The sequence below is a fragment of the Kwoniella pini genome, chromosome 3 (genome assembly GCF_000512605.2).
Source record: "Kwoniella pini CBS 10737 chromosome 3, complete sequence".
Classification (NCBI taxonomy): domain Eukaryota; kingdom Fungi; phylum Basidiomycota; class Tremellomycetes; order Tremellales; family Cryptococcaceae; genus Kwoniella; species Kwoniella pini.
In genome coordinates, this window is record NC_091718.1 from 1653441 (window position 1) to 1670383 (window position 16943).

At 35.0% G+C, this 16943-nt stretch overlaps 8 protein-coding genes across 8 annotated transcripts; 4 read left to right on the forward strand and 4 right to left on the reverse strand.

The window, feature by feature from the left end:
* Window positions 1-432: 432 nt before the first annotated feature.
* Window positions 433-1617, reverse strand: I206_102808 (uncharacterized protein; the record flags this gene model as incomplete). The annotated part of the gene is made up of 2 exons (XM_019154912.1): window positions 433-737; window positions 972-1617. The coding sequence occupies 2 exons, from the start codon at window positions 1615-1617 to the stop codon at window positions 433-435; spliced, it is 951 nt and encodes a 316-aa protein (XP_019012315.1).
* Window positions 1618-2336: 719 nt separating this feature from the next.
* I206_102809 (uncharacterized protein) lies at window positions 2337-3851 on the reverse strand (the record flags this gene model as incomplete). The annotated part of the gene is made up of 4 exons (XM_019154913.1): window positions 2337-2794; window positions 2859-3020; window positions 3092-3520; window positions 3587-3851. 4 exons carry the CDS (start codon window positions 3849-3851, stop codon window positions 2337-2339), a joined length of 1314 nt encoding a protein of 437 aa, XP_019012316.1.
* A 500-nt stretch (window positions 3852-4351) lies between these two features.
* On the forward strand, window positions 4352-5309 carry I206_102810 (nascent polypeptide-associated complex subunit beta; the record flags this gene model as incomplete). Its single annotated transcript, XM_019154914.1, has 3 exons — window positions 4352-4397; window positions 4636-4812; window positions 5005-5309. The coding sequence occupies 3 exons, from the start codon at window positions 4352-4354 to the stop codon at window positions 5307-5309; spliced, it is 528 nt and encodes a 175-aa protein (XP_019012317.1).
* A 383-nt stretch (window positions 5310-5692) lies between these two features.
* Window positions 5693-6760, reverse strand: I206_102811 (uncharacterized protein; the record flags this gene model as incomplete). The annotated part of the gene is made up of 3 exons (XM_019154915.2): window positions 5693-6548; window positions 6642-6681; window positions 6748-6760. The coding sequence occupies 3 exons, from the start codon at window positions 6758-6760 to the stop codon at window positions 5693-5695; spliced, it is 909 nt and encodes a 302-aa protein (XP_019012318.2).
* A 484-nt stretch (window positions 6761-7244) lies between these two features.
* Window positions 7245-7879, forward strand: I206_102812 (uncharacterized protein; the record flags this gene model as incomplete). Its single annotated transcript, XM_019154916.1, has 3 exons — window positions 7245-7333; window positions 7471-7577; window positions 7773-7879. 3 exons carry the CDS (start codon window positions 7245-7247, stop codon window positions 7877-7879), a joined length of 303 nt encoding a protein of 100 aa, XP_019012319.1.
* A 2002-nt stretch (window positions 7880-9881) lies between these two features.
* Window positions 9882-11249, forward strand: I206_102813 (uncharacterized protein; the record flags this gene model as incomplete). The annotated part of the gene is made up of 7 exons (XM_019154917.2): window positions 9882-9943; window positions 10070-10178; window positions 10248-10385; window positions 10465-10538; window positions 10607-10761; window positions 10842-10932; window positions 10994-11249. The coding sequence occupies 7 exons, from the start codon at window positions 9882-9884 to the stop codon at window positions 11247-11249; spliced, it is 885 nt and encodes a 294-aa protein (XP_019012320.2).
* Window positions 11250-11712: 463 nt separating this feature from the next.
* Window positions 11713-13782, reverse strand: I206_102814 (uncharacterized protein; the record flags this gene model as incomplete). The annotated part of the gene is made up of 6 exons (XM_019154918.1): window positions 11713-12073; window positions 12138-12257; window positions 12326-12848; window positions 12927-13120; window positions 13185-13487; window positions 13550-13782. 6 exons carry the CDS (start codon window positions 13780-13782, stop codon window positions 11713-11715), a joined length of 1734 nt encoding a protein of 577 aa, XP_019012321.1.
* A 1118-nt stretch (window positions 13783-14900) lies between these two features.
* Window positions 14901-16929, forward strand: I206_102815 (uncharacterized protein; the record flags this gene model as incomplete). Its single annotated transcript, XM_019154919.1, has 6 exons — window positions 14901-15093; window positions 15157-15363; window positions 15429-15834; window positions 15925-16120; window positions 16186-16379; window positions 16443-16929. The coding sequence occupies 6 exons, from the start codon at window positions 14901-14903 to the stop codon at window positions 16927-16929; spliced, it is 1683 nt and encodes a 560-aa protein (XP_019012322.1).
* Window positions 16930-16943: the final 14 nt, after the last annotated feature.

Genomic DNA, 16943 nt, shown 5'->3' on the forward strand with positions numbered 1-16943 from the left:
AAAGTAGAAGAATGAGCAAATAAGCGTAGATCGCTTAAATATGTAAATCAAAATGAAGATTGTATATATGAATTGAAGGTTTATACATCCTATCAAATGAGTTTCGATGTGAGATGACGATTCAATGCATTTGATTGCGATAATTTTGAATATTTTTGAATTATTTGTAAATATTGTACATGCATTTGAGATGTTATTTTACATATATTAATGACTCTGATAATTGGTATGTTTTTGCAGGGTATATAAGAAGAAACTTTTCAACTTGATTTGTTTTTTTCCCTACTGAGTTTGAGCTTTTACCAGTCTGGGCTTTTACTAGGTGCTTGATGTTTAAATTGTAAAATGATTATATATGGTATACAAATTCTTTCAGATGATACACTATAATAATTTTTCCTATCGTATTATTTTCATTTACCTACCTACCACTCATATTTTTCTATTTAAAATATCAAAAATACTTTTAGAAGCAAATTTAACATTTTCTTTTCTTTTAAATTCTAAAGAAGCTCTTTGTTCTGACCAATTAGATAAATCTGAAATTGTATAATGATTATTTGGCATTATAGTTTGTGAAGGATCATTTAATTGTTTTTGTGAATGATCATTATTGTTTAAATCCATAATTTCATCTTTATCATTACTTGTAGTTGAAGTTAAAATTGGAATTAAAGGTAATGAAGAAATTAAATTATTTTGTGATATTGTAATTATCGTTTGTAATAATTGATTATCTATATATAAGAAGGTTAGAATTTAATTAATTAATTAATTTGTTTGTTTGTTTAAAGGGGTTAGAGGTTTTTTTCATTTGGAAATTATTACTTACATTCACTATATAATGCTATTATAGTTAAAATAATAATATGTAAATGTAAATTAAACAGAATAAAAAGATTGATCAATAAATTATTTATTTAAAATATTTTAAATTGATTTTTTTTTGGAATAATGAATTAAAAACTTACAAATTAAATTTTCTTCATCATTTTTTAAATTTCCTTTTTTAAATATTCTTAATTCAATCAAATTAATTTCATTTAAAATAATTTCTAATTTATTTAAAATATTTTCTAAATTATTTAAACCAATTAATAAATTTTCTTTATTATTATTATTATTATTATTATTATTAATTAAATTTAAATTTAAATTATTTTTATTATTATTTTTATTATTATTATTTTGTTGTTCAATTTGATTTTGATTTTGATTTTGATTTTGATTTTGATTTTGATTTTGATTTTGATTTTGATTTTGATTTAAAATTGAATTTATTCCAATTGAATTTAATAAATTTAATGTATTTGGTGTAATTTCATTTCCTCCATTATTATTATTATTATTTGTATTTAAATTAGGAGTAAATACTGTATTTGAATTTGAATTTGAATTATTATTATTTATTGTTGATGAGATTAATTGAGATAAAGGTGAAGGTGCAAATATTGGTTGATTTCCTAATGGTGTTGTTATTGAAATTCCAAATGAATTAGGTGATGATGTTCCTCCACCTATAATTCCATTTTGATTATTTGAAATTTGAGATTGAGTAATTTGTGATAAATTGAATGGAGATGATGATATATTTGGAATAGTGAATGGAGATGACATTGTTTCGAATTTCGTTCAAATGGATTGATAGATAATCTGTTTGATTGTTATATTGTGAATCTGATGCTAAATAGGCTTAACGAGTAAAAATGACTTTATTGGGTAATCTATTGTAAAGACCATTAGATGTTTAGGGCGATATGGTAATTATCTAATTGATATCTAGTGAATCGAATAGAATGATATGTGTGACTTTCATTTTGTTGTTGTTCGAATACAACATACAACACACAAAGTGGAGGTTTATCGACAAGCATCTCGATTTATGGAAAGAAGGCAGATCTAGGTTTATTCGATTCTCAGCAACTTTAAAACAAGTTACATCGCCATACTATGCATAGATATTTCACAAATCAGATGCATTTAGGTATCATAAATGATTGCATTAACAAAGGCACAATGCTTGTGAAATATGCATTACAAAGGTATAAGAAGGACGTATAACACACATGGAAAACTACAATTAGTCTTTTCAACATACACTTGTTCATAGTATATACAAATAATAAATGATGGCAGAGTCAGATCACGAGAAACTGATAACATTTTGAGAGAGGATGAAGCACATTTTCCAAATAACGAGACTCGTTCGACTAAGTCTGGACAATTTTGTAGTGGGCGCTTAACTTCAGACTATCGTGTCGATAAGTGGATGGATTATCTGAGATCTTGAGATCGCCCAAATTTACACCAATGTCCTAACCGCTTTCGGGTATTTCCTATTGAGTCAAGGTTGTATCATCGAAGTCCAGATCAAATTGAAACTCGGGTACACTGTCAAGCTGATCCCACGAATCAAATAACTCTTTATCCTCATCCGCTATCTTAATTATAGGTTTTGATCGCGCAACGACTTGAGAAGAGCTTCTTCCAGGTATAGTGGGCCTATTTATGATATTCTGGCGGACTGGCAGAGTCCTGGAAACGGGTGTGATAGTTTTGGGTCTTGTGGAAGGTACGATAGTGGATCGAGAGAGTGTCGAAGGTGTTCTAACATTGGTCATACGGGAAGTTTGAATGTCAGGTCGGACAACAACAGAGGCCTGTTGTCTAGATTGGATACTCGCTCCTTTGGTAGTGGTTACTCTTGAGTTGTTCACAGCAGGTCTTGGCTTTTGGATAGGGACAAGTGGCTTAGATTTAGGTCTTAACCAATCTTCTTCCAGATCCGCATCGTCTGCACAAGTGATTTGAATGTTAGCTGAATCTCCATGTGCTCAAAATGTGGAATACTAGCTAACCTTTGAGGATCATGCCTTGTATATCTACCGCCTCGACTTCGAAAGCAGGTACTTCGCGTATAATCACGTCGTCAGATTTCGACCACATTGGAGGTAATCCCGATAATGTCGAAAAGATCGCAACAAGATCTGGATGATCGTATGCGGGTGTAAATGGGATTTCTGTTTTGAAACCAAGTCAACCTTTCCGATCGAAAATCACTCTGAGAATCGTTTTCTGGAGTATTACATACCTTGTACAGGAGGAGGCATATATTCAGGTTCATAATCTTCTTCAATTTCATTTTCTTCTTGGACATTTTGTAAAATTTCATTTGTAGTTTCTTCAATATTACCTAAACTCAATTCTTCTTCCCATTGTTTTGGAGCAGGAGTTTGAAAATTTTGTTCAATTGAAGATTTAATAGGTGTAAGACTTATATTTGATAAAGAAGCTCTTGATCTACGTCTAGCTCTAGTTGCAGAAGGTAAAGGTGTTGGAGCAGGTTCATTCATTACTGGAGCAGGAGTACGTAAAGCTTGAAAATTTTGTTTTTTACTTGATCTAGCAGGAGTTTTATGTGTTGTTTGATTTAATTGAATATGTGGCATTGAAGATAATGATTTAGAAGGTGGAATTGAAATGGACTTAGAAGGTCCATTTGCGAATAAACGTTTTGGTTCTTCAAAAAGAGCATTTGAAAATTAGCTTATTGAATGATATTTTAATGCTTAAATTCAAAATTTACCAATATCTTCTCCTTCTTTTCCTTTACCTTTTCCTCCTCCATTTTGTTGTTGCATCAAAATATTCCTATCTCTTCCTTCCGTTTTTATACCCAATCCCATTCTCATACCAGTACTAGGACCTCCCATTGCCATCTTACCTGACCTCGAAGGCGTTCTAGAAGGTAAAGCATTAGCATTTTCTTTATTTGTATTCTTTTTTGTCGTTGTAGGTTGTTGATACACTGAATAAGTACGTGGAATATGAGTTGAACGAGGAGCGAACATTGTGATTTATGTAATTTGATCGCGTTGTTTAGATACTCCCGGCAGTCTCCTTTTTTGTGCTGTTCTCAAGAAGTTTCGTAGATGATAATGAGTCGTTTTAAGAGTAAGTTACATTGACAATTTTGAGTTAGATCTAATTAGCTTTTTAACCATATACAAGGATCATCGCACGACTGATTGAAACAAACTCTAAACAAAAGTCAAACATTACGCATTACTCATTACGCATTAAATAGAAATAGCACACGCGTAAGATGCCACAATGACTTGTTCAAGATTTATTACCGATAAATGCCGGTATTAGTTGAGACTGCCACTTTTGAAATCAAGTGGTAGGCCCCGCCCAAACGATCATTCTCACTAACTCACTACTCACTCATTCACTCAGACTCACTCACCATTGACCATTGTTCAGCGTTAAAGAGCAATAAACCTTATATATCATTCAAACTTCATCTAAATTAATCTAAACTTATACTCATCGAAAAAAAGCAGTCAAAATGGATAAAGATAAGTTGGCTAAACTTCAAGCTCAAGTCCGAATCGGTATGTCCCATTTTCAACATGATAAATCGTTTGATTGGAACTAATTATTCTTTATTCTTCCTTCACTTTCAATCAATATATTTCTATGCGTTACCACAACATACATTTTAATAATACCTATCAAACTCATGAATTACCTCACTACAATATCTTTCATTACCGCATAATTAAACAACCCTCTCCTTTACATTAATTCGTCTTTCAATCTATTCCCAATCCTTTCAAACTCCGAACATAGGTGGAAAGGGTACACCCCGAAGAAAGCAAGTAAAGAAATCAGTTACTGCCTCTCAAGGAGATGATAGAAAACTTCAAGCTGCTCTTAAGAAATTAGGTGTTCAACCTATTACCGGTGTAGAGGAAGTTAACATGTTCAAGGAAGATGGTAACGTTTTGCATTTCGGTGCTCCTCGAGGTGAGTAAGGAGTTTTTTTTTAACTATTCGTGTGTCGTCCAAATGCAAGATATAGGGGAGAAATAATGTGAGGAGAAATTAGCATGTCAATAGAAAGGAAAGCAGGAGGATCATTGCATTTATTCTTTGACAACTTAGTTTCCTTTTGAGAAGTAACGCGAACTAATAATCAAACATGTTCATTTGCTTTAGTCCACGCTGCTCTCCCTTCCAACACTTTAGCAGTATATGGTCCAGGACAAACTAAAGAACTTACAGAATTAGTACCTGGAATTTTAAATCAATTAGGTCCAGACTCTTTAGCTAATTTAAGAAGACTTGCCGAATCTTATCAATCTATGACTGCTAGACAAGCTGCTGCTGCAGCAGCAGCAGGTGGTGCAGGTGCAGAAGAATCAAAAGAAGGTGGTGATGATGAAATTCCAGACCTTGTTGAAAACTTTGATGAAGCTGGAGAAGGTGAAAAGAAAGATGCTGATCTTGAAGAATTGGAGTAAATCAAGAGTGGGAAAACGAGGCGAGGATGTATGCTAAGGTGATTTAAAAAAAAAGTCAAAAGTAGATCTTTATATTTATACATCTTTTGAATGGATAGATAAATTTGATTGAAGGGAGAGAGGGTGTAAAAATCAACTTGTTAGATTTTATAAAACAAGTCGAATATGAATTATGATAGAAATCATTCGTCCTTTATTTGATGATGCTCGTCTTCAGAGGAACGCTTTCAGGGGTATTTCAATGAAAAACTAAATTCAAGTTGCAAGTAATATTTACATAATTTATGTTGAGCTACAAATTACAATTTCCTTCTCATGCAAGAGTCGAGGATGGTAATTTACTTTGATTTATTAATCCCTTGCTCAGTCTATACGAATCAATCTTACAATTTCTTCCCTACAAAATTAACTCTTTCTTCTTCTTTCTTAGCTTTTAATTCCCTATACATTTTAACTACTCTTTCTCTTTCTTCATCTAATATTCTCTTTTGTCCTGCATTAAGTGGTATCTTATCACTATTTTTACCTACAGCTTCATATCTTTCTTTAGAAGAAGTATTACTTTTAATTTTAGTAGAAGATTTACGTAAATGTGGTAATTGAGGTGGTTCTTGTACAATATCATTTAATCTTCTTGGTTTTTCTAATTCTTTAAATTCTTTAATTGGTTTTCTATTTTTAAATTTATCTTCTTCTTCTTCTTCTTCATTAGTATTATCATTATTCAATCTTTTCCTTTTATTTGATTTTTCTTTTTCTTTTTCTTTTTCTTTCTTTTCTAATAAAAATTTTTCTAAAGATTCTTTAGGTAATTTACCTTCTTTAATTAATTTTTCTAATTTAATTTGTTTTTTACGAAATTTTTTTTCTTTTATTAAATTTGATTCTTCTAATGCTTTTAAAGAAGCTGCTTCTTTTATTGCTTTATTTACACTTGGACGTAAAATTTCTTCAATACGTCTATTAAAATCACCTAAAGTTTCATTTGGTAATATTTTTGGTAATTTTTCTTTTTCTTTTCCTTTATTAGTATTTAATTGATTTTTTAACTTTAAATTTGATTCATTATTTTTTAAATTTGATTTTTTATTTGTATCACCTATATCTTCTGAATTTGTTCTACCACTTTCTCTAAATGTTGATTGAAATTTCCATCCTGATATTATACGTGAAGCTCCTTTAGGTGTATCATCATATGCTGAATTTGTTGCTTTTACAGAAGGAGGTAAATTTGATCCTCTATAATCGAGTGATACATTAGCGATTATTCATCATTAATAAATTTATCGTATATTTTTGCATGGTTAACATAAAATCCTAGCTTGAACTCACTTTTTAGCCGTTTCAGCTTCTCTGACTGATCTTTTCGAACCTACCATTCATTTGTAAATTAGCATTATGATAAATATCGTATGAGTTTCGAAGATTTAAAGCTTACGTTTATGAGGCATAATGATCAAAGCACTATCTTTCTGGAATCAATCCTTAAAAGTTTAAAGTTTAGGTGCACTTGAAAGGCTTTTGTAACTATTGTTATGAGTTTCACAAAGACACAGAAGGTATTGAATCCTTCATACTTCTGCTAAAGTTATAATCTCTTCTGCAACATTTGTTGTTGAAATTCTTGTATCAACATCATTCAGGCACGTATCGGAAATCTCATATTCAAGAACACGTGGTGGAGGATTAGTCTAAATCAGGCTGACTCTATATCAGCTGTATATGTACCAGGTTTAAAGAAAAGGTTATCAGGCTGATTTAAGCTACTCGTACAAGACTTCCAATCCAAATCTAGATAATTCACTCTTTCAACTTGTCATTTTAGAACCACATAAGTCACTGCATTGCATATATTTATCAGAGTCAATACAAATAATCAGAAAAAACAATTCCTATTACATCTTGATCATCGAATTGATATATTACTCAGACAATATGTCCAACTTCGCTAAACAAATACCAAAAGCAGTCAAGGAAATTAGATTACATTTTTGTCAAACTTCAGGTCATTCAGCAGGTATCAGGTTAGTTTGATTTAATATCCCATAACCTCATAAGCGTCCATCAAGAAGTAATAGCACAATTACAATGCACAAATTTTAAGTCTGGAAACGAAAAAAAAAAAAGTATATATACTAATATACCGAAACACTTTATATAGAAAATTCGTTCAATCATCTTATCCATCTATCAAAAAATCAAACCCAGATTTAAAATTCTTAATTCGTGAAGCTAGTGATATATCACCAAGGGCATTTGTAAGATTTGGTGAGTAATTTTACTTATTTGAAAATTCATCTTCACTATCCTATTTCATACGTTCAATTATGGCTATAATTTAACTTTCAAACGAGTGTATAAATTGTCAAATACTCGTAAACTCCTTTCTTGAATTTTGAGGCTTTCATTGGATTATATATAGATAACGACGCTTATGATGTTGATTACTTTTATTCCGCATAGAACGAGGAGCCGAATCTCAAATTCAATTAGCAGATTTATCGGAATCTCAAGTATCTAGTGAATTGAGTAAATTAGTGAATTCACAAACTGTTAGTAAAGCTCAATAAAGATAAAGTGAAATGAGAGGATCTATGTATGAGTAGAATAGGAGTGGAACGATTAAAAGCATATGCAACAACTCTGACATCATCACATTATCATCTGCACTACAACATTTTTGTTGTAAAGTAAAAGTCTATGTGGTTACCAATCATTCGGTTCGACGATTAGATAATGATGCTCAAGTGAATTCTGATAAAAATGGGTAACCCTTATAACACTTTCACTCAATAACACTTTCATACTGAGATTTATAACACTCTTTATTCTTTCTGTTCTACTAGGACTGACCTCTCCAGATAGTTTACCTTGGGTTGAGCTGATGCATGGATAAAAGGAGGACAACCGTTAACTGTGTATCACTGAGCGACTGCGCCGCTTGGTCTCCTATACGAAACAATCATTAAATGAGTTAGTGGATCTTAGAATCTAGCTAGAACGTCTGATTTTCCTTTATATCTTCAATTATCTACAATTTATCGACCTTACTGATGACCCATCCTTTTCTATTCTTCCCTTTGAAATTTTCCTTGATTGTTCACTTTCTACTTCGAATGTTCTTAGCTTCCACTTCCATTTACCTTTAAGTTCAGCTTTCTCTTGAAGAATTGCTTTTCTGCTATTTTCGCTGCATTCGGCAGGTCCAATCCTTCTCTAATTATTCAGCAAGTCCAGCAAATCCACCATCAATCGCTTCGAAATCACATTCATTCCAAGCGAAACTTCAACTTAACCGAATATCAAACACAAAATGCAAATGCAGGCTATCTTTTACATATCTCTTTTCTTCCTATCTTCAATTAACGCACAAATACTAATTAGGTATATCTACCCATGCATCTCAATCTTTAAATGTCAATCCAATAATCCTACAAATTCAACTTCAAATACAAAAATAAATGAAGCAGAAATTCCAAAAATGACAGGATTTATAATTCCGAATCCTATTAAAGCTGGAGAAGTCTATACAAAAAAAATAATAACAAGATAGAAGTGGAGAATGGGAATGTGAAAGAATAGTATTATATCATTAATTAAAAAACAAAATTCATTTTATCCTACTATTTCTTCTTGGGGATTTTGATTCAATGAATTGTAGATATGATTATTCAAAAAGTTTAAATGGAAAATATAACCTCTAACTATGGTATAATACAAAATTAAGTTGTTCTGAAATTATTATTGTATAAGGTATTTTTTATAATTAGTTCATTATGATTATAAGGATTTTATAAAGATCAAAGTTTGTTTTTTTTTCAAATGAAAAAAATTGATTTGACGCTTATTTCATAAGATTTATAGAAACTATTTCGATAATTGAACAGTATCATATTTCAACTAAAACTGAAATCATAATAAAACATAGTGAGTGTTAAATTGAATTCGGGTACAAATTTTAAATTTAAGAATGATATTGAGAAAATAATGAATAATGATAATAACTCAAAAAGCAACTAAAGGAGTCCGAATATATGAGCATGGCGATGAAGATGAAATATAGACTGACGTGTGGACGTAGGTATAGGACAAACTATATTTGAAAATGTAAGAACGATGGAAATAAAAACAGTCAATCATACAATGTGAACTCATGAACAACTTCGATTTCAAGGTAAGGTCATCTAATTATGGTTTGATCGGTATGATATATTAGAACAGAAACTTTACCTAAGATCGTCAACGCGACGGTCACTCAGCATGCGTAAGTAATTTGACATATCCTATCACATATATTCCAAATCATACATGCATGCAAAGTTATCCCCCTTGAATAGTCAGAGTAGTATCGGTCTTCGGGCAATGCGAGGCACGGATTTAGCGTCCGATCGATACGGTTAATCTTTAAATCAGTTACATCATCATCTCGTCATTCAAGTTCACACACAAAGTCCATTCTGAAATGCGTGTTCATTTCATGATGGATGTTATAGTAAAATAGACTTGTATTATCTGTTCATCAATTATCTTTGGGAATCTCTATGAATACTATAAAAGATCACTAAGCCCAACATGGTCTTTTTAGGTCTTCATCCAGCTGTCACTTCTCGTTTAGCAGGTGTACTTGGCTTTACGTGAGTACAGATGGATTAACAGTAGTGTTGACACATTGAGAAGGCTAGACAAGACAGAAATCTATGATCGCCGTCACTTTGTGTTCTGAAAAGATTAGAGCTGATTGTTGCTCTGATCATGTACAGATTCGCATATCAAACTGCTTTCGCCTTATATTCAGTCCCTAATAAGACTGAAAAATTTTACGATTTAGCAGGTTCAACAGGTTTTATCACTTCTACTTTACTATCTTTAGTAAGTAAACCTTAGATTTGACATCTTCAAATCCAAATTAGAATTAATAATGGCTTGTAATGTTTCCAGTATTATCCGACTGTTAAATCATGGGTAACAAAATCACCTACTATTCCATTTACTCTTTCAGGTCATCATCCTAGACAATTATTGGTTAGCGCTATGATGTTGATTTGGGCAGGTAGATTGGGTTATTATCTCTTCGGAGTGAGTCTGAAATATCTACCTCCCCATGATAATTCTCACAAATCCGATACAGAAGAGCTGATGCGGTGGTAACCAATAGCGTATTGCTAAACATGGTTCTGATTCTCGATTCGACGATCTTAAAACCAAACCAGCGATTTTCTCCGGAATGTGGTGAGTTTCTCATCTTGTATTCCCCAGAGCTTTTCCCCGTGCAGACAATGCTAAATCAGCATATCAAGGTTCGGTCAAGCACTTTGGATTACACTCGTTGGTCTTCCTGCTTATTTAGTAAACTCTGTCCCTGCCGCTGCACACCCTGCTTTGGGAATTAAGGATTTCATTGGATTAGGTATTTGGCTAGCTGGTTTAGGATTCGAAGTCCTTGCTGATTCTGGTGAGTTCATGTATAATTTACAATCTCAGTTAGGTGGAAAGTTTTCATTGGCTAACGTTATTGGCTATGATCATTTTCAGAAAAATCACAATGGAGGAAAGAAAAGGATGAAAAGAAACATGAAGAGAAATTCATTTCTTCTGGTTTATGGAGTTTATCCAGACATCCTAAGTGAGATACAATAGAAATTTATCAATCTACTTGATATTAATGACTGATGATTGCTGTTTAGCTATCTGGGCGAAGTAATCCTACAAAATGGACCTCCTCTCTTAGCTTTTACAACTCCATTACCACCCACGGTGAAATATCTCTGCTTTGTTTCACCCATCTTCTCTTATTTCTTACTTCGTTATGCTTCTGGTGTACCACCTTTAGAAGAATCAGCTGAAAAGAGATTTGGTGATGATGCTGCATGGAAGAAATACAGAGATGAGACTAGTATGTTTGTCCCTTTACCTTTTGGCTTGGGTAAGGGAAAGATTTAGTGATATCGTCACTGTTTATACTTGAATCATGCGTTGGTGAATTAAAATTCGGTTTGCCATATCATTTTTTGTTACTCACCTTCCACGAACTCTTGAATGCATTGTATATAAGTAATTAGACTTTAATATGTGGTGCCGCAAGGAGATAAGATTTGAAGCACAATCATCATCGACAACTGCATGATGCATGACGTTAGCCTGGGTGATTGCATAAGATTAAGTTATGAAGGCGATATGGTGCACTGGTGAAACAGTTCAGATGTATAAGATATTTAGCAAAATTCATCTCGTAAAATACGCTATTGTAACTATGTTATACTATAAACCTATCTCATATCATAATGACCATATAAAAAGATTACTCAGAATTGACTTCGAAACGATCATAAATACATACTTGTTCCGACTTCCACATGAAGGTCAAGAAGAGACTTGACTTCCTTTTTTGCCACATTCAGAGTCATCAAATACTTTCTAAGTGAACAACATCACCTTGACCTCCATTAATGAATTTCTTCTCATCAATATCTTCAACTCGTCCACCAGATGGAGAATGAGAAGACTCATGTCCGGCGAATTGATCAACAACGGTAGCAGCGAATTTTCTAGCAGAAACTTTATTTTCGAATAAAACGTCCAATTCACCATATGTTCTACCTTTCGCTTCAGGTAATCTAAAGTATGTCCAGATGAAACAAATGATACAGAATCCTGCCCAGAACCATCCAGTCTTGGCTCCCCAATTAAGCTTTTGTGCGTTCAAGAAGTATGGCATGATAATACCATTAACGATACCGATGATGTTGTAAGCGACTCGAGCGATTCTATTCAAGGGAGATGGGTTTTGTCAATTCGTATCTTTTGGTAATACATGATATGAATACTCACACGACTGTTTTAGCTCTCAATCTAGTGGAGGAGATTTCTCCTACGATTGTGTAACATACTGGTCCGACAGTAGCATCATATAAAGCAGTGTAGGCAAGTAACATCGCTCCAATAGCCCATCTAAAACAGTGACACGCGGGTCAATTACTTGCACCTCGATATAATGTCAGATTGAAGCTATGACTCACTGAGCACCAGAGTTTGAAGTAGAGATGAAACCCATACCACCGATGACTAACAAGAAACAGATCATACCGAAAAGACCAACAAGATAGAGTCTTCTTCTTCCGAATCTAGTCATGAAAAGCCATGAAGAAAGAGTACCACAAATACCAAGAGCGTATTGAGCAATTGAAAGATTAAATGCGTTTGTAGTTGCTAAACCAGCTTGTTCAAGGAAAAAAGTTGAATAACCCATAAATGCTGATCCACATAAATTTTGAATCATCCAAGCACCAGAAGCTACTTCTGTTCTTCTCAAATCAACACCTCTGAAACAATCCCAATAACTTGTACCTGCTGATAATTCTTTTTCAATAGCATTTGTATGTACCATCAATGAGATTGAATTTTCAACTTCCTCTTCCGTGGAATTGTTGAATAAACTCTTAATAGTCTTTCGAGCAGCATCATGTTGACCTGTTCGAACTTGCCACCATGGTGATTCTGGTGCGAAAATCGTACCAATCAAAATTGGTGCTGGCCATAGCCCTGATATTGATTGAAGTGTCAGCTTTAACAATTTTCACTTGAAGATCTGTAGTAAGATACTGGAAAAGAAAGACTCACATTGAAGAGCGAAAGGAAGTCTGTAAGCCCATTGAGAGTCCCAAGTCAAAACACCTCGAAGAACACCGGAAGCAATAACTTGTCCGATAACCCAACATAAGTTAACATAGGCAGTTAAGTAAGGTCGAAGAGCAACAGGTGATATCTCAGCAGCATAAGCAGTGGTAAGTGTTTGGAAGACACCCCAAGGAATACTAAATGAAAGAGAAGACCTTGAGTTAGTCGCTCTTTGGTGCATTCTGTTGATTTGTCACTCACCCCTGTAAGATTTCACCAACGAGTAAAGTCTCGATATTCTTAGCGAAGAATGGAATGAAAATAGCACAGATCATCATCGAGAGTGCAGCGATCATAGTCTTCTTATAACCAAATCTTTCAGAAGACCAACCGTTAAGGCAAAGACCGATAATTTCACCAACTTGAGCACCATTGGACAAACCAGCTTGCCACGCTGCAGTAATGGTATATTTGCCATCTGGAAGTTGTACACCATATTTTTGGGAAAATTGAGGTAGTGCGTAAAAGTTGTTTATAAGAACAACATCGAAACCTTCCATAACACTAAAGGCGTAGGAAGATAATTAGTATGTCATTTTCATCGCATTGGTACGGTCACAACTTACATAGCTGTCGAAAGTAGAATCGACCATCCGGCTGCTTTTGGATATCGTCGAAGAGCTTCTCTTAGAGACATGCTCTTTTCAGCATCGACCGCTGCACGGGCAGAATCAACTACATCGTCGTAGTTGGCGATTTCTTGTTTGATATTATCCAATACAGTTTGTTCGGTAGTAACCAGGTCATTGCCAGCCGGTAAGTCGGCAGCGATGTCGGCAAAAGTACCTCTTCGAGACATGTTGTTTCACTTATACGCTCAAAGGTTTGAGATTGATATGCTTCAAGCTTTAGGAAGTTGAAGATCTGTTGTTGGGAAGATTTCTTTCACTTCTGTCGATTTCTCAAGACAGCTTATATATCTCTGGCTATATCGATCTTCTGATCAAAGTTGTTCACGAAGCCTAAATATGGGGTTGCATCTTGCAAACTTTGATACATCACGTCGTTAATCGCTAGACAAAATTGGATTTCGGACGATCACCGTTGCGGGATCCCCTTGGGGCAGCTCCTATGGAAATCTTTTTCTCCGGACGTTTAGAATAAAACATGGCGTTCCTGTCTGCGGCAGATGGGGTATAATAAACCTAAAAAATCACGTAAATTTATGGGAATGCAATTAGTTTTTGTACAACTAAAGATTCAATTATTGGCAATTTTTGTTGTTCAGATGTGCATTTGGATAACCTCGTGCATTAGGCAGTTGAATTAATGGTAACAAATTGTCGTCATCAGAGAAGCTTTCAGTCAAAGCAATGGCCTTTTAGCGTGGAGTTCCAAATGTGCGTCACCTGACCTGCCAGGAACCTACGCTGACAAGATCTTAATCTCAAGCCGCGCTCAGCTGATAACTTCCAATGCCTTAAGATCGTTCCATTTATTGGCAATCGAAAAGACCCATATCGATGCCTTAGGAACGTAAATGCCTCATTTGTTGTCTGAATATTGCAAATTCTGTTCTGCATCCTTGCTTCAGCCTAATTCTTGATCATGAAGTGCCGCTCAAGAACGATTGGCAATTTTGAGGGGTAATGTGAGGCAGGAACAGAAAGGGTCAAAAACCCAAATGTGTCCTAGATTTTAGTTCATGTCAATCAGCTGTTTTACCGGTCCGACCTCCACCACAAATTCTGAAATGAGCATGCAATATGATCGAATGCTATTCAGTGTATAGAAGAGTAATATCTGGTCGAGCCAAAGTGGTTGACTCGCACTGCATTTGCTACTGAAGTTCTTTCTGACTGTAAAACTATCTACTCCTCTACATCTTGTGTTAAGGAAATCCGCTTGCGCACAATGGTATACCTTGTTCCCGGTGAGTTGGCCATCCTTACCCAATTACTGTATTCCAGCTGATCGATGTCTAAAGATCCTAACTGGTGGAGACAAGCTGTCATCTACCAAATTTACCCCAGGTCTTTTGCCGATGCAAATGGTGATGGTATTGGTGATCTCAAAGGTATTACATCTCGTGTGCCATACTTGAAACAGCTCGGTATCGATGCGGTTTGGCTTAGCCCTTTCTACCCTTCTGCGTTGAAGGATGGTGGATGTGAGTTGTGTCTCGTCCTATTGCTGATTCGAGTGGATGGCTGATTACATTCTTGCCTCGCAGATGATGTGGCAGATTACAGAGACGTTGATCCAAAGATTGGTACTCTGGAGGATTTCGACGAGATGAGCGCGGCTCTCAAGAATGCTGGAATCAGAGTAATGGTAGATATAGTGCCTAACCATTCTAGTGATGATCATGAATGGTTCCAAGCTGCTCTAAAAGCTGGAAAAGGATCTGCTGAGCGAGAAAGATACATTTTTAGAGATGGTGAGTGCATAATGACGGTAACTTTCGTGCTGTAGAATTCGACTGACCGCACGCGTCGCTTACAGGTAAAGGTGCGAACAAGGATGAGCCCCCAACCGATTGGAATTGTATCTTTGGTGGATCGGCGTGGTCGCCTTCTGGTTCAAATGACGGTCAATGGTACTTTCATTGGTTCGATAATTCTCAACCCGATTTCAATTGGGAACATCCTGACGTCAAGGCAGATTTCTTGAAGACATTGAAATTTTGGGGAGATAGAGGAGTTTCAGGATTTCGAATCGATGTAGCTCATGGTCTTGCCAAAGACATGTCTGAACCATTACCTGATTGGGAGACTTTGGACAAAATGACCACTCAAAAATTGACGAATGGAAATGCCGATTTGGACCATCCTTTATTGGATAGACAAGAAGTTCACGAGATCTACAGTAGCTGGCGAAAATTGTTTAATCAATATGATCCACCACTCATGTACGTATACTTCCGTTTCATCCATTCATCTTATAGCTTTTATCGGCTCTGTTACCTCGAGAAGGACTACGAATCTAATCTGTTCCATAGGGCTGTCGCCGAAGCATGGGTAGCACCAGACAGAAAACCACTCTACGCTTCTGCCGATGGTTTGGGTCAGACATTCTCTTTCGATATCTTATTATGTAATTTCGAATCGGAAGAATATAGAAAATGTATCAACGATTCTTTAGCTGCGGCCGAGGAAACCAAATCAAGCAATACTTGGGTATTATCAAATCATGATGTGAGTGTCGAGTCATTCACCTCCCGATTGTCAATATATTTTTCCTGATGATTGAGTGTTATTAGGTTATGAGGCATGCAACTCGATTTGGTCTTCCCAACGTTCCAAATGAAAATCTTCCAGTATCTCAAGTGGCTTTGAACAAATTCTTAATCGATAGATTTCAGACGCAGAAAGTCGATGTTGAGAGCGGTATCAAGAGGGCTAAAGCGGCAACTTTATTGATCTTGGCCTTACCAGGTTCAACTTATATATACCAGTGAGTGAATTGTTCCTCGCAAAAAGCCGCAAAACCTTTCGCTGATTTTGATTCACAACATAGGGGTGAAGAACTGGGCTTACAAGAAGTTGTTGAAATTGAACCTGAGGAAAGACAAGATCCAATTTTCCGTCGAACGAAAGGAAAAGAAATAGGAAGAGATGGATGCAGAGTACCACTTCCATGGTCTTCAAATGATAAGAATTTCGGATACGGTCCTGGTAAACCAGCTCATTTACCTCAACCTGATTGGATGTCAAATTACGCTGTAGATAAAGAGGATGAAGATCCTAAAAGTACACTTAACGTATATCGACGTGCATTAGAATTAAGAAAAAGACTTCAAACTTCTGAAACTTTTGAATGGGTCAAGAATCCTGAAAAAGATATACTACATTTCAAAAGACCTGGTGGATGGGAAGTGGTAATTAATTTCAGTAAGAATGAAGCTGCATTACCAGCTGGTAAAGTTCTTGTCAGTTCTTCTGAACAATCAGTCAAAGAAGGTGTCATTGCAGGTGAAACTACAGTCTGGCTTGAGTCTGCTTAGAGAATAATTGAAAA